Source organism: Acanthopagrus latus, chromosome 13, assembly GCF_904848185.1.
Source record: "Acanthopagrus latus isolate v.2019 chromosome 13, fAcaLat1.1, whole genome shotgun sequence".
Classification (NCBI taxonomy): domain Eukaryota; kingdom Metazoa; phylum Chordata; class Actinopteri; order Spariformes; family Sparidae; genus Acanthopagrus; species Acanthopagrus latus.
Window position 1 is genome coordinate 24,298,277 of NC_051051.1, and position 12,609 is coordinate 24,310,885.

At 41.1% G+C, this 12,609-nt stretch overlaps 1 protein-coding gene and 1 long non-coding RNA gene across 7 annotated transcripts in view; one reads left to right on the forward strand and one right to left on the reverse strand.

Moving 5' to 3' along the window:
- Positions 1-12,609, forward strand: part of LOC119031592 (glutamate receptor 1-like) — a 67,256-nt gene that overhangs the window by 38,213 nt on the left and 16,434 nt on the right. For all 6 annotated transcript variants that reach the window (XR_005078641.1, XM_037120169.1, XM_037120170.1 and 3 more), the window contains exons 5-15: positions 3,047-3,100; positions 3,189-3,347; positions 4,149-4,316; positions 4,394-4,498; positions 5,484-5,594; positions 5,723-5,929; positions 6,626-6,841; positions 7,419-7,536; positions 7,658-7,799; positions 10,603-10,801; positions 10,976-11,223. Coding sequence is in view for 5 of the 6 variants with exons in the window: in XM_037120169.1 (XP_036976064.1) it covers positions 3,047-3,100; positions 3,189-3,347; positions 4,149-4,316; positions 4,394-4,498; positions 5,484-5,594; positions 5,723-5,929; positions 6,626-6,841; positions 7,419-7,536; positions 7,658-7,799; positions 10,603-10,801; positions 10,976-11,223 (1,727 nt within the window). In the remaining variant the exon portion in view is untranslated. The remainder of the gene's footprint in view (positions 1-3,046; positions 3,101-3,188; positions 3,348-4,148; positions 4,317-4,393; positions 4,499-5,483; positions 5,595-5,722; positions 5,930-6,625; positions 6,842-7,418; positions 7,537-7,657; positions 7,800-10,602; positions 10,802-10,975; positions 11,224-12,609) is intronic.
- LOC119031612 lies at positions 3,642-4,490 on the reverse strand. The gene is made up of 4 exons (XR_005078647.1): positions 4,358-4,490; positions 4,112-4,276; positions 3,927-4,012; positions 3,642-3,695 (listed from the first exon to the last, which is right to left on the reverse strand). It is a non-coding gene; the product is annotated as an uncharacterized LOC119031612 (long non-coding RNA).

A 12,609-nucleotide genomic window follows, 5' to 3' on the forward strand; every position in this document is an offset into this window, starting at 1 on the left:
CACTTCAGTGTTTCCCACAGAATCAGACTTTGACTGTGGTGTTGGCTGTCCAGCTGTGGTGCCATAGAGCACACACACTCGAGACTTCTGCCGACCGAGTCGGCTAACATCCGGTTTAGCGTTGGGCGAACTTGGATGGGAGATAAAATACCTACTCTCCAAATCGTATTGCCTAAATTCTGACAATAAAATGAGTCATTTCACAGGGGCTGTGAGGCTTTTATTATCGTTTTACAAACATGTCTTTCACAGTGTTAGCTTTTGGAAAATGATGATTTCCCCATGATGGTGTAATTACGCGGCCTGGCCACGACAAAAACTGGATTCAAGGCCTGGCACTCTTTGTGGGGGCTTGATCTCGACGATGAGGCCAGCTGTCTTCTTTGCAGAGGAAATTACAGTCAGGCCAACTGCGTTAAATAGTCCTCCTCGTCTTCTTTGTCGGTTTTACTGGCGGACTTAAAACCACATCATCATCCACTTTATATATAACATCAGGTGCGCTGTCTTGAGTAATGAGAATGGGACTGCCACAAATAAATTAGTGTGCAGGAAACACTGATGTGACATTATTTACTTTTGACTTTAAACGTTGGAATTGTATTTCACATTTGAAATTGGGACTTTCAAGTGTGACAAGACATTTTTGTAAGGATCATGACAATCATTGTCATCACAGTGCACTATAGCTTATGAGTTAAACTCATTTCTCATTGAGAAAAACTTTGTAATAGTCTTGATTGTTTTCTGAAGATTTCTTGGTTGGGTTTGTTTTGTTGACTCCAGCGCTGGTTGTTGAAAATCTTACCAGGTGTTCACACTCACAGCAACACAGAGTCCTACATCCACATCTTAGTTCTATCTTGGACCAACAGACAAAACAGACAAACTTTTAGTTATTTTGTGTTGTTGTGTTATTGTTGATTACACTCTGCTCTCCATCCCTTAGAGCTGCAGGATATTCTGCTGGATGTTTCTGCTCTTCAGGCACAGCTGCTTCACCGTGTGTTGATTTGAATTCTTTGATTTCAGCTTCATTGCTAATTGACTGGCAGGAGAGGAAGGAAAAGGACGTTTTGGAATATTTTTGATAGGTTTGTAAGAAGAAGAGGGAGAGAGGGCAGCAGTAGAGAGCAGAGGAAGAAAAGATATGTGAACTCTGGCCAAAAACCAGCCATCATTTGGGGAACTCGTCTTCCTGCTGAACTCCAGCTGGCTTACAGAGGCTGAAGTATCAGGTGCTGTTTTGGATCTGTGAAATGAAGCTGTTGGCTTCAGCTGACTTTATTTCATGTTTAGTTTAGTTTCATGCAGCCTGGGCGAAAATATCAGGTGGTGTTTGTGCTCAACCGTAGTTTGACTTCATTTTGGTTCATTTATCTGTGTTGAATGTGAGTGTGTGAGTGTATCAGGTGGAGCTTTGGATCTGCAGGGTGATGATGATGAGCCGAGCTGACAGGTTGTTCATTAGGGCAGTTAAAATTAAGGAAAATTATGTTCAGTGAAATTATCACGAAAAAGCTTTGGACGAAATTTATAGGACCACAGTACGTCATTATGATGCTTTTTGTCACACATTTGATCAAAAAATGTAATCTCTTGCAATTTGTATATTGTAATTGGCCATATTTTGAGATCAGTAACATTCTGATTGATAGTTAAAAGTCTACAGTGAGCTAAATAATAACACCAGCATGCTAACATGCTGACGTTTAGCTGGAGGAATATTTACCATCTAAGGCCTAGTCCAGACTTCCATGGGTATTTTTGTCAGCTGGGTCTCAAGAATGTCTCCATCCAGTTAAGTGTTTTAGGACTGTTTCAGAAATCTACCAAATATTAGAAATTAAGGAGACTGACAACAGATATTTTGGACCGATATTCATTCACAGTAACTAGAAAGTCTTTGTTGTCAAGCACAATTCTCAGATTTGATTTTCTGTTCCCTCTGTTTCTGTTTCCCTCCACTACATTTCTAGTTAGTAATTACTTTGCAGATTCAGAGAGGGTTTTTTTTTGTTTGTTTGTTTTAAGGTTATTAGTTGTGACATGGTACTAATCAAATCTAAATGTTGTTGTGACCAATTTGACAGAAAATCACCGGTAATGATAATTGGAAAGTGCTGAATATCAGACTGGTCTAAACCTAAAACTAACATACCTGAAAACATCTCCCATGTTCACTCCCCTACACAAGCTAACATTAGCTAACTAGTGCTACAAACCAAGCTTCTGCTTTCTAATAATCCATTAATCAAACTGAATATTCTTCTGAATATTTTCTGTTTTCTGTCCTCCAGTGTGACGGTAAACTGAATATTGATTGACCCTTTTCACCATTCTCTTACATTTTGTAAACCAAACAACTGATGAATCAAGAAAATATTTAACAGTTTAGTCGACAATGAAAATAATTGTTAGTTGTGGCCCTGGTTAGCGTAGCATTTAGCTCACACCTTTAAAAACCAAACAAGAAGGAAGTGATACAGAGGATTGGAAAGGAGAGAAAGAGAAGGCTGGAGAGGTGAAGAGGATGGAGGGATTGAGGAGGAGGACTGTTCAAACAGCTTCCTCCTCCCTCTATCCTCCTGCAGCGGGAAGCGTTCAGAGCTGCAGACCAGCTGTGTTAGTAAACGTCCATCGACTGATGCTCATTAGGAGCTGGACCAGAGAGGGAGCCGACACCTGCTTCCTCCTCCTCCTCCTCTTCTTCTTCCTCCTCCTCCTCTGCATAACCTCTCTTTTCTCCTTCTTTTCTCCCTTCCTCTTCTTTCTCCTCCCGTCTTTTTCCTTTCTTCCTGTCCTCTGACATCAATCTGAGGAGGCTCCCTCTCTCTTTCTCGCCATCTCTTCCTGATAGTGAAGATGGGCAATTAATTCCTCAAAGCCTGAATTTGAGTCTGCCAATTAGCAGCTGTTTGAGAGGACACACACACACACACGCAGATGAGTGTGATGAATGCGTAATGGATGCTTTTTATCATCATTAGAAACATCAGAAAAATGTAATTAGCATATCATTTACTCTGACTTTTCTCTCGCTCAGATTGCTGCTCAGAGGAGAAACTTGAAGAACTACCATTACATCTTGGCCAATCTGGTGAGTCTGTCTATTTCCTGGAAGAAACATGAACCAACATTGTTTGTTGGAGGAGTTCAGTCAATGAAAACACGTGTTTGTGCGTCAGGGCTTCATGGACCTGAACATGACCGAGTTCCAGAAGCTCGGGCCGAACGTGACAGGCTTCCAGCTGATGAACCGGTCCGATCCAGCTGTGGAGAAGATCAACCAGGACTGGCTGGACTTTGACAGCAAAGACCTCAAACTTGCTCGCAGGAGACTCAAGGTAAACACACACAATAATTAAAGTACTGATACCAGGCTGGGAAAATGCTCCAATACAACTTAAGTCCTGCATTCAGAGATGCACATAAATTAAAGTACACACCTGGTATTAACTTTTGTCTCGAGTGACCGCTTGTAATGAAATCTCACTTTCTGCCTCAATATTCAAATAAACACAACTCTGTAACAAATAAGCACAATGTTTTTACATGAAAAAGAGATGACTAAATGATGTGATGTCAGGATGTGATTGTTGGAGCAGATGTGTTGGGGCAAAAAAATAAACCAAAAAATGTTTAATGTCAGTTGGATTTTAATCATGGATGATGATCCATCCACCCACACCAGGCTGTTGGAGAAAACACAAACTGTTATGGTCTGTTATGACTCTTCTGTCATCAAGATTTAACATGAGGTCCTGGACATTCAAGTTCAAACCGTTAAAAAAATGTGAAAAACAAAATCTAAGACACAGAAGCTCACTCTCTGACTCATTTAACATCTTCCAGACTTTGTAAACAGCAATTGGTTTGTCTTGTTTCAGTGCAGCCAGACAAACTCAGGTCGTCATCTGTCTTACGTTGTAGATTTTGGATGGGTGGCAAAGGTGTCCTGTGGTTGCTTCACGATAAAAACCTTCCTGTGTTTAACTGAAGTGAAGCCGCACTAGCAGGAAATGTTGTGTTAGAATTAGCAGTAACTTCACAAAGTGCATGGTAAACAGTCGTATTCTGCTTCATAAGGTACTTTGGCTTCACTACTTACAATGGCATAATAAAAATGAATGCACACTCCTCCTCAGTACACAGGAGCTCTGACCTACGATGGCGTCAGCGTCATGGCGACGGCTTTTCAGAACCTCCGGCGGCAACGGATCGATATATCTCGCCGTGGCAATGCTGGGGAGTGTCTTGCAAACCCTCCCGCCCCCTGGGGACAGGGCATCGACATACAGAGAGCACTGCAACAGGTACAAATACACCAAATATACAGCATAATACACGTCAATACCTGATGCCTGATGTTAACAAGTTTGTGCCTGTGCAGGTGCGTCTGGAGGGGCTGACAGGTTGGGTTCAGTTTGATGAGCGAGGACATCGCACCAACTACACCCTGAATGTGATGGAGCTCACCCACATCGGACCCAGGAAGGTGCTGCTGCTGTTCATTGTCTTTGTTAAACAAGTTAGATTCTGACCGAAGCTGGGTGACGAGTCACACTCAGCAGAGTTGCAGGTTTTCACCACATCAGCTCATTTCAGTAATTAGCTCCCTCCTCTCTGATTAAAGGTGTGATCATCAGTGAAATCAGCTGCTGCAGCGCTTGTTTGGTATAAAAACCTGCAGCTCAGCTTTCCTTCAAACTCCATCAGACAACACAAGGTTACAGTGAATTATCTTTGCAATAAAATACACAATTATGCTCCCTTTGTAGTTTAGGAGACTACACAGACACAAGCTTAAAAAGTGTTATTCTTTGTTTAGAACCAGGAGAAAGGAGTGACCTAGTCACACACTTTTCAAATTACAGTCGAACAGTACACTAAAATGTTTCTGCAAACACCTGAGGTTAGAAATTGACAATGCAGTAACAGAATCATGATTCATATTTGACCAGTACTGCCTATTTGACAGTTTCATCTGAGTTTTGTGAGCCTGGCGAGTTGTGTTGGACAGACCGGGTAGACCTCCAACTAGAAAAGACCAGCAAAAAAAGTCTCTTGTCACTTTTTATATCTCTCAGCAATCCTACTACCACAATTGGAGGGCACTGTGAGTGTGTGTCTGTTTGTCAGTTTGTGTGTTGGCTGTGAAAGTCACAGTCTACCAAACCCCCCAAGAACAGGTTCAGGAGGTTGGCTTTTGCATATACTGTTTGCTATTTTTTTTTTTTAAATGCATGTTCAATATGACATAAATACTCACCAGGTGCACTTTGCAAACTTTTATTTTGAAATCTTAAACTGCTGTCACCTGGAGGTTCTTCTCCAACCTTCCAGCACAAATTGATATTTAACAGAAACTTGTTAAAAGAGAAACACAAAATAATCCAACAACACTCCTGTCAGATTGCAATTGAGACAGTGAACAGAGGCTGGGGATGGTTAGTGTGACGCTGCTGCTGCTCTCTGTTCAGATCGGATACTGGAACGAGAGGAGAGGCTACGTGAACACCGCCGTCTACAAGCCGGTGGTAGAGGAGTTCCACGGTCTGCAGAACAGGACATACATAGTCACCACCATACTGGTGAGCCTGGGAGGACATGGTGCTGTTTACGGCTGACCTTCACCTACCTCTGGTTTTATTCTCCAGTGATTACATAGAAACTAAATAACAGTGCTGTGCTCTCAAATCATCTTCCTGCCTCTATACAGGAAGCTCCCTACATGATGCTGAGAAAGAACCACGAGCAGTTTGAAGGAAATGAAAGGTATGAAGGTTACTGTGCTGAACTGGCCGCAGAGATCGCCAAACACGTCGGCTTCGTCTACCGGCTCGAGCTGGTGGGTGACGGAAAATATGGCGCCAGAGATAGTGAGACGAAGATGTGGAATGGCATGGTGGGAGAGCTGGTTTATGGGGTGAGTGTAACTACTTGCTAATACGTATTTTAATGCAGCAGGAAGGATTTGAGTCTAAATAAAAGTTTAAAATGTAACTACAATGACACTCACTAGGCCCAAGAGCCTCCTTTATCCACATCAGATTGTACCCACAGATACCAGCCATCTTAATCTGTTCGGTCATTTTTCGGACACGGATGAAAACCTAAAGTTCAAAGTCTTTCTGCCATATAATAAAATTTTTCTGGCTTTCATTTATTCTTTGCCTTTTTGTTCGAATTACTAGATTATTCTTTCCATGTTTGTAATATCTTTCAAAATAAAACAGAGGAGGAAAAACAGCTCTTTGGTTAAAGTACAGCCTTAAAACATGAGCTCTACTAACACTTATTCATTTTTATTTGATTTAATTGAAAAGAATGTGGAATGTGTCAGATGATTCTTCAAATGTAAAACACAGTTAAGAGGCAGCACTGTAAATGCTTCAAAAAATTGTGCAATAGGATACAAACTTCTGTGACGAGATATATCTGTGGTGTGAAGTGAAACTTGAGCTGAATGCAGATGTTGTTACAGCAGAAGTTCTCAGGCCTCCTCGCTTGATTTGGTCTGAAGGAGGATGAGCTGTCAGTCAGAGACAAGCTGTAAAAGAACGACAAAAACATCCAGTATTGTTTCTGAGCGTCTCCTGCACACCTCTCTGTCTCTCTGCAGAAGGCAGACGTGGCAGTCGCCCCGCTGACCATCACTCTGGTGCGAGAACAGGTGATCGATTTCACGAAACCCTTCATGTCTCTCGGAATCTCCATCATGATCAAGAAACCAACCAAGTCCAAACCAGGCGTCTTCTCCTTCCTCGACCCGCTGGCCTACGAGATCTGGATGTGCATTGTCTTCGCCTACATCGGAGTTAGCGTGGTGCTCTTCCTGGTGAGTTTGTCAGTGGATGCTTGTCTTCATTTGTGTGCTTGTAGTTAGACAGTAACCTTCAAAGCAAACATGCTTTTTAAAAATGTTTTAGATAATGAAAAAGACAAAAGTACAAAGAGATTTTAAAAACTGAGACTGAACTATCGGCCCATTCAAACTTGGTGTGAGTACATCATCTGTGTCTGGGTAATGGCACCAGATCCACAGGTCTTTGCATTTAAACCCGGTTATCAACACACATTCTCATTATCTTGATTCTGATGACTACTGCAAATTTCAGCACACTTGATGTATCGGCATCTTAAAAAAAAAAAAAATAATGCAGGCTGCAAGAGATCATTAACAATTAATACAAAACATTGATTTTTATTTTCTATCCAGACATCAAGTTTTAAATTACCATTTTACACTTTGGTGATTAAATATTTACATTTAAAAAGACATTCTTCATTTATGGGACCAGTTCCCATCTGGTGTTTGTTGCTATTTAATAAGCTTATAAAATAGGACACATTGTTAGATATTACATCAGGTAAGCTGACGATACTTTAACTCTCTGTGTCTCTGTGTGTCTCAGGTGAGTCGATTCAGTCCTTATGAATGGCAGGGTGACGACTCTGATGATGAAGATGAAACTCTGCCCTCCTCTGCCTCTCGACGAGCTCTGCCGACTTCATCCTCTGAGCTCTCTCCAGGTAACATCATCATCATCACCATCATCATTGCTTGAAACTTCTTTATTTATAGTCTTTATTTTCATTCTTGCAACATATGAAAATGGATTTTGATCTGTTGGTTTTCTGTTTTGGGTCTCAGGGTACTCCCAGAACCAAAACCAGAGCCAGAACCAGCAGAAAGACAAAGAGACTCCAGAATACACCAATGACTTTGGCATCTTTAACTCTCTCTGGTTCTCACTTGGGGCCTTCATGCAGCAGGGCTGTGACATCTCCCCAAGGTAGGACACCTGAGTGGTGCGCCAAGTTGTACCACGTCACACTACATTGCCCAAAGCCAGTTAGACAGTCCAACAGGAAACAATGACTGTGTGGCATATTTCACTGGCATCTGCTTGGAAAGTGGAAACTGTGGAGACCAAAAGCAGATTGTTAGTTTCTGGCAGAAACTTGCAGAACCACCATCTTGTTTCTGTAATCTTTTCCCTCCAATTATTTTTCTCCTAGTCATCGAAAAACATTCCAGGCTAATAGATATTCCTTGCTTTAGGCTCTGTGATCCCATTAATCCATCAATAATTACAGTATAACATTTAATATGGGCCATTCTGCACAATGAGTATTTCTACAAACCCTAAAGAAAATGTCCTCATTGTGTTGGTCCTCACAGAAATAGAAGCACAAAGGCAGACTAACATACATATACACACAGCTATACCATCAGAGATGTACAGCTCTTACTAAGGTAGCCGTATCATCACACACACACAGACGTTATCATGAAACACGTCCAATCTATTGTGGCGTTGCTGCTGGCTTCGTTGTATGTTAACAGCCGTGTGAAGGCCTGAGGCCGTTACTATTCTAGATTTGCTGCATTGCTGTGTATGTGTGTGTACATGTGTTGGTTATTTTGTCAGTGTATATATGTGTTTACTTACAGTATGCATGAGTGTGTGTGGAACTGTGTGCTCTTCTGTAATTATTTTCCTCCTGACCTCATTATAGCAATGTTCTAGAAAAGTTCTCTCCATACATTATATACTCTTTGTTGAACATGTTAGTGATACTGTGTGTGTGTGTGTGTGCACGCGTGTGTGTGTTTGACAGCACAGTCAGTCTCAGTCTCAGTCATCATTTGCTTATTTTGCCTTTAATTACTTCAAGCATTTTAATGTATTGTAATAATGTTGAGGTTTTGAGGTTTGGACTGACGGTGTCACTGTGCTCTCGGTCATTGTCACCACATTTCTCACTGTTTTCAGAATTTTTACCAAACAATCAATCAATCGATGGAGAAAATAAACAGCAGATGAATCTGTAATGAAAATAATCATTAAATTGTTTAAGATGAGCTCCACCTAAAATAACTCTAACTGTCACAGGTGGGATCTTATTCCATTGAGTATTTTGTTTTCCTTATTATGCTCACTAATTCTACTCTATATTTTCAATGAAGGACTTTGACTTGCAACAGACAATTTTTATGGTTTGGAATTAGCATTTTTACTTGAGTGAGTTACATCAGATTCTGCTCTAAGCTGGAGCCATCTACAGATACATTTACATTTTCATTTTAGGGCATTCAGCAGATGGCAGGGGCTGCCATGCAAGGTGCCATCCAGCACATCAGGTGCAGTTTGGGGTTCAGTAACTTCCACAATAGACACACATTTACTGACAAGAGGAGAGCTCAGAGATTACTTTTAAAATCTGGGGATTAAAAAGTGGATTTATCTTCATTCATATTTATCAACCTGACTGTAGCGGAGATCTGCCGAGGTGACCTCGATTATCATGACTTTATGTTCACTTACGTTCACTGCTGACTGGAGCTGGGGGGGAAATGTACTTTACCTCATGACATAATGTTACACAGAGGAGAGGGAAAAAGAGAGAGAGAACTGGAGTCTCCGCTGAGTTCAGTGAGAGTTGACCTGAATTTAAACAGAATTACACACGCTTTCCTTTTTTTGCAGTTGCTCACTAACATTAGCTTATGGCTAATGTACAGTCACGTAATCTTTCTGATTGCGGCAGATAAACACTACAGGAGCAACGTGAATAATTAAATATGACTGTGTGGTCAAACTCTAATAACTGGTAAGGAACACTCCATTGATCAGTTCTGATGAAATCTATCTGATGTTACTCAGGCACACATTTTCAAGAGGAGACAATTTCAAGTTTAGTGTCCATGGCTGAGTTCCCTGTCCTGGAATTAACGACAGACGACAAATGAAATGCATTGTTAGCTTGAGTACACGTGTGGATTTCTCTGGTTTGAACATTGTTGGAAACATTTGGGATGATGTCAATACACAATCAACAACAAAGGTCTAAGTTTTGTTTTTTTTTTGTTTTTTTTTTAGAAAATCCAGGATTCCTGCATATTATATCTGGACATTTTTAATGTATTTATTAGCTGTGTAAACTGTAAAATATAAACAAACGCGATTGCATTATTTGAATTCATTACAAATCTGGTCCTTGCAGGGACTGGAGTTTCTGTTATTGTGAGGACTTCTGTCACACACACAAGCATCATTTTTTATATTTGCGTATGTGTGTCACGCAGGGTCACCTTTAGACAAGCTGGTGAGGACCGGAGGGCCGAACAGTATCAGAGTGTGTGTCTGTCTGTGGTTTTGTGTTACGTTTTTTTTGTGGTGAATGTGTCGATGTCTTTGATGCTAATGTGAGGTACGGATGCTTGTGTTTGTGTGTTCCTGCAGGCAGAACCATCTCTCCTCCTTTATTCACAGTCAACAGTTACGCCTCAGTTGTCACACCTACTGTAGGAAATAAAAAATAAAAGAGGAAGACTTGTATTTTCTGTCCAGTGATTCAATAGTGTGCAGATATTGCAGCAGAAGCCTTTCTTGTGATGTAATGTGTCCTCTACTGGACTTGAGCAGCCAATTATCTTGTTGATCAAGGCCTTAAACCCAACGGGTCAGACTGTTTTTACTGAGTAGCTTCATAAGTCACACTGTGAGTCTGAACACAGTGTTGGGACTTTCCTGGGTAAATAACAAAATGGAGTTGTGATTTATCAGTGTTCTGTCTCCTCGTTCTCTCCAGGTCTCTCTCAGGTCGAATCGTGGGAGGAGTTTGGTGGTTTTTCACCCTCATCATCATCTCCTCCTATACAGCCAACCTGGCAGCCTTCCTCACCGTGGAGAGGATGGTCTCGCCCATAGAGAGTGCTGAGGACCTGGCCAAGCAGACGGAGATCGCCTACGGCACTCTGGATGGAGGCTCGACCAAAGAGTTCTTCAGGGTGAGGACACATTGTTCATTGTTGTAGTTCCCTGTGTTATGTTTGGCAGAACATGGCATTCTGGCAGAACCTGCCATTATTCTGCAAAAGAAAAATGAAAAACGTGCAGTATTATTTCTTTCATAAATCAGTACAATCTGTAAAGACAGTCTTTACTGTCTACTCCTATTTAAGCGCTCAAAAATAGCAGTTTTTGAGAAGATGTGGTCGTACATGCGGAGTGCGGACCCTACAGTGTTTGTCAAGAACACCAACGAAGGTGTGATCAGAGTCAGGAAGTCAAAGGGGAAGTACGCCTACCTGCTGGAGTCCTCCATGAATGAGTACATCGAGCAGAGGAAGCCATGCGATACCATGAAAGTCGGAGGCAACCTGGACTCTAAAGGCTACGGAGTGGCCACACCTAAAGGATCGCCCCTCAGGTACAGGGGACAGTGAAAGTGGGGTTTGTGTTGGTGTCCTGTTTTGTCTGTGTTTGTGTCAAATCAGGCCAGTCACAACCAGAAAAATGAATTGTTTTTATATTAAGTTTATAAGGGAGATTTAGATAAACAGTGGGTTGTTCTGGGATCTAAACATCAGTCGCTGAAGTGCAGAGGTGTGGACTTAAAAATCAAAAGTTGCTCTTTGACCTTCAGAATGATGACTTCTGACTAAATGTGGAAATCTGACATATTTATAGTGTGAGTTGAATGTACAGACATTATTAGATTAATATCGATACCAGAATTTAGATCTTGTATTAAAATCAGTCCTTAGTGATCAGATCACAAGTGCTCTAATTTTGTCACTTCAGACCTGCTTCCTGAAACAAACTACCATTTTTACACAAGAGTTGAATTCCATGTACAACATTTGCAGAATCTACAAGAAGGCCCACACAATTTCAGAATTCGTCACAGACATTGTTTCATAAGATTTATACATTTTCTCCTAACTATACAACTTACAAAATCCAGCAATCTTGGATGTCTGGGGACTTTCTCCACAGATGTCAAAAATGTTGGTTTGTAATTACTGTATTTGACATGTTTACCACCAATAAAATATTGAATCTGTGTGTTCAGACAGCTGCTAAATCATAAATGTTGGCACCCTTTAGACACAGAAGCAGATGCTGCAACAAACTGACACTAACAACTTCATGTTTGGCATTGAATGCTAAATTTACAAGAACAGAGCTGTTTCACTAAGTTTGATAAGTTTCTCCACTGTCAACAACTCTCAAAATCGTGTGATATCTTGAGGGAGTCTGGAGATATTGTGGTTACTAGTTAAATTGTTGAGTAAACATCTGCGGCCAACAATGGCTGCTTAACAGAGCCCAGACTGGGTATTGCCCATGAAATTAACTTAAAAAGAATTAATGAGAAAGCACTTGATATTCTAGTTGTTCGAATTTGAACCAAAACTTGTTCAGGAATTCAAAACTGAAGTTCAGAGCTTGCAGCTTGATTTTGAACTTTGGGTCTAGACCTAAAACTTACCTGAGACTTTGAAATTGATGACTCGGTCCCACCTCTGCACAGCAGTGAGCACTGGTGTAACAAATTGCCTCACAGGACATTTTGTCAGAAAACTCATGTTTGGAGTCTGACGAGAGTTCAGAGCTCTGTTGTTCATCCAGGTTTTACAAACAACAACAAACTCCATATGTAATTTATTCTGCATACATGAACAGATTTGGGTTTTTTGGCTTGTTAAGTGTCTGTGTGTTTGTCTGTCAGTCTATCTCACTTGTCCGACTGTCAGTCTCTTAATCTGTCTCTGTCTGTCTTGTCTCTCTCCCTCTTTTGTTCGTCTTTGTC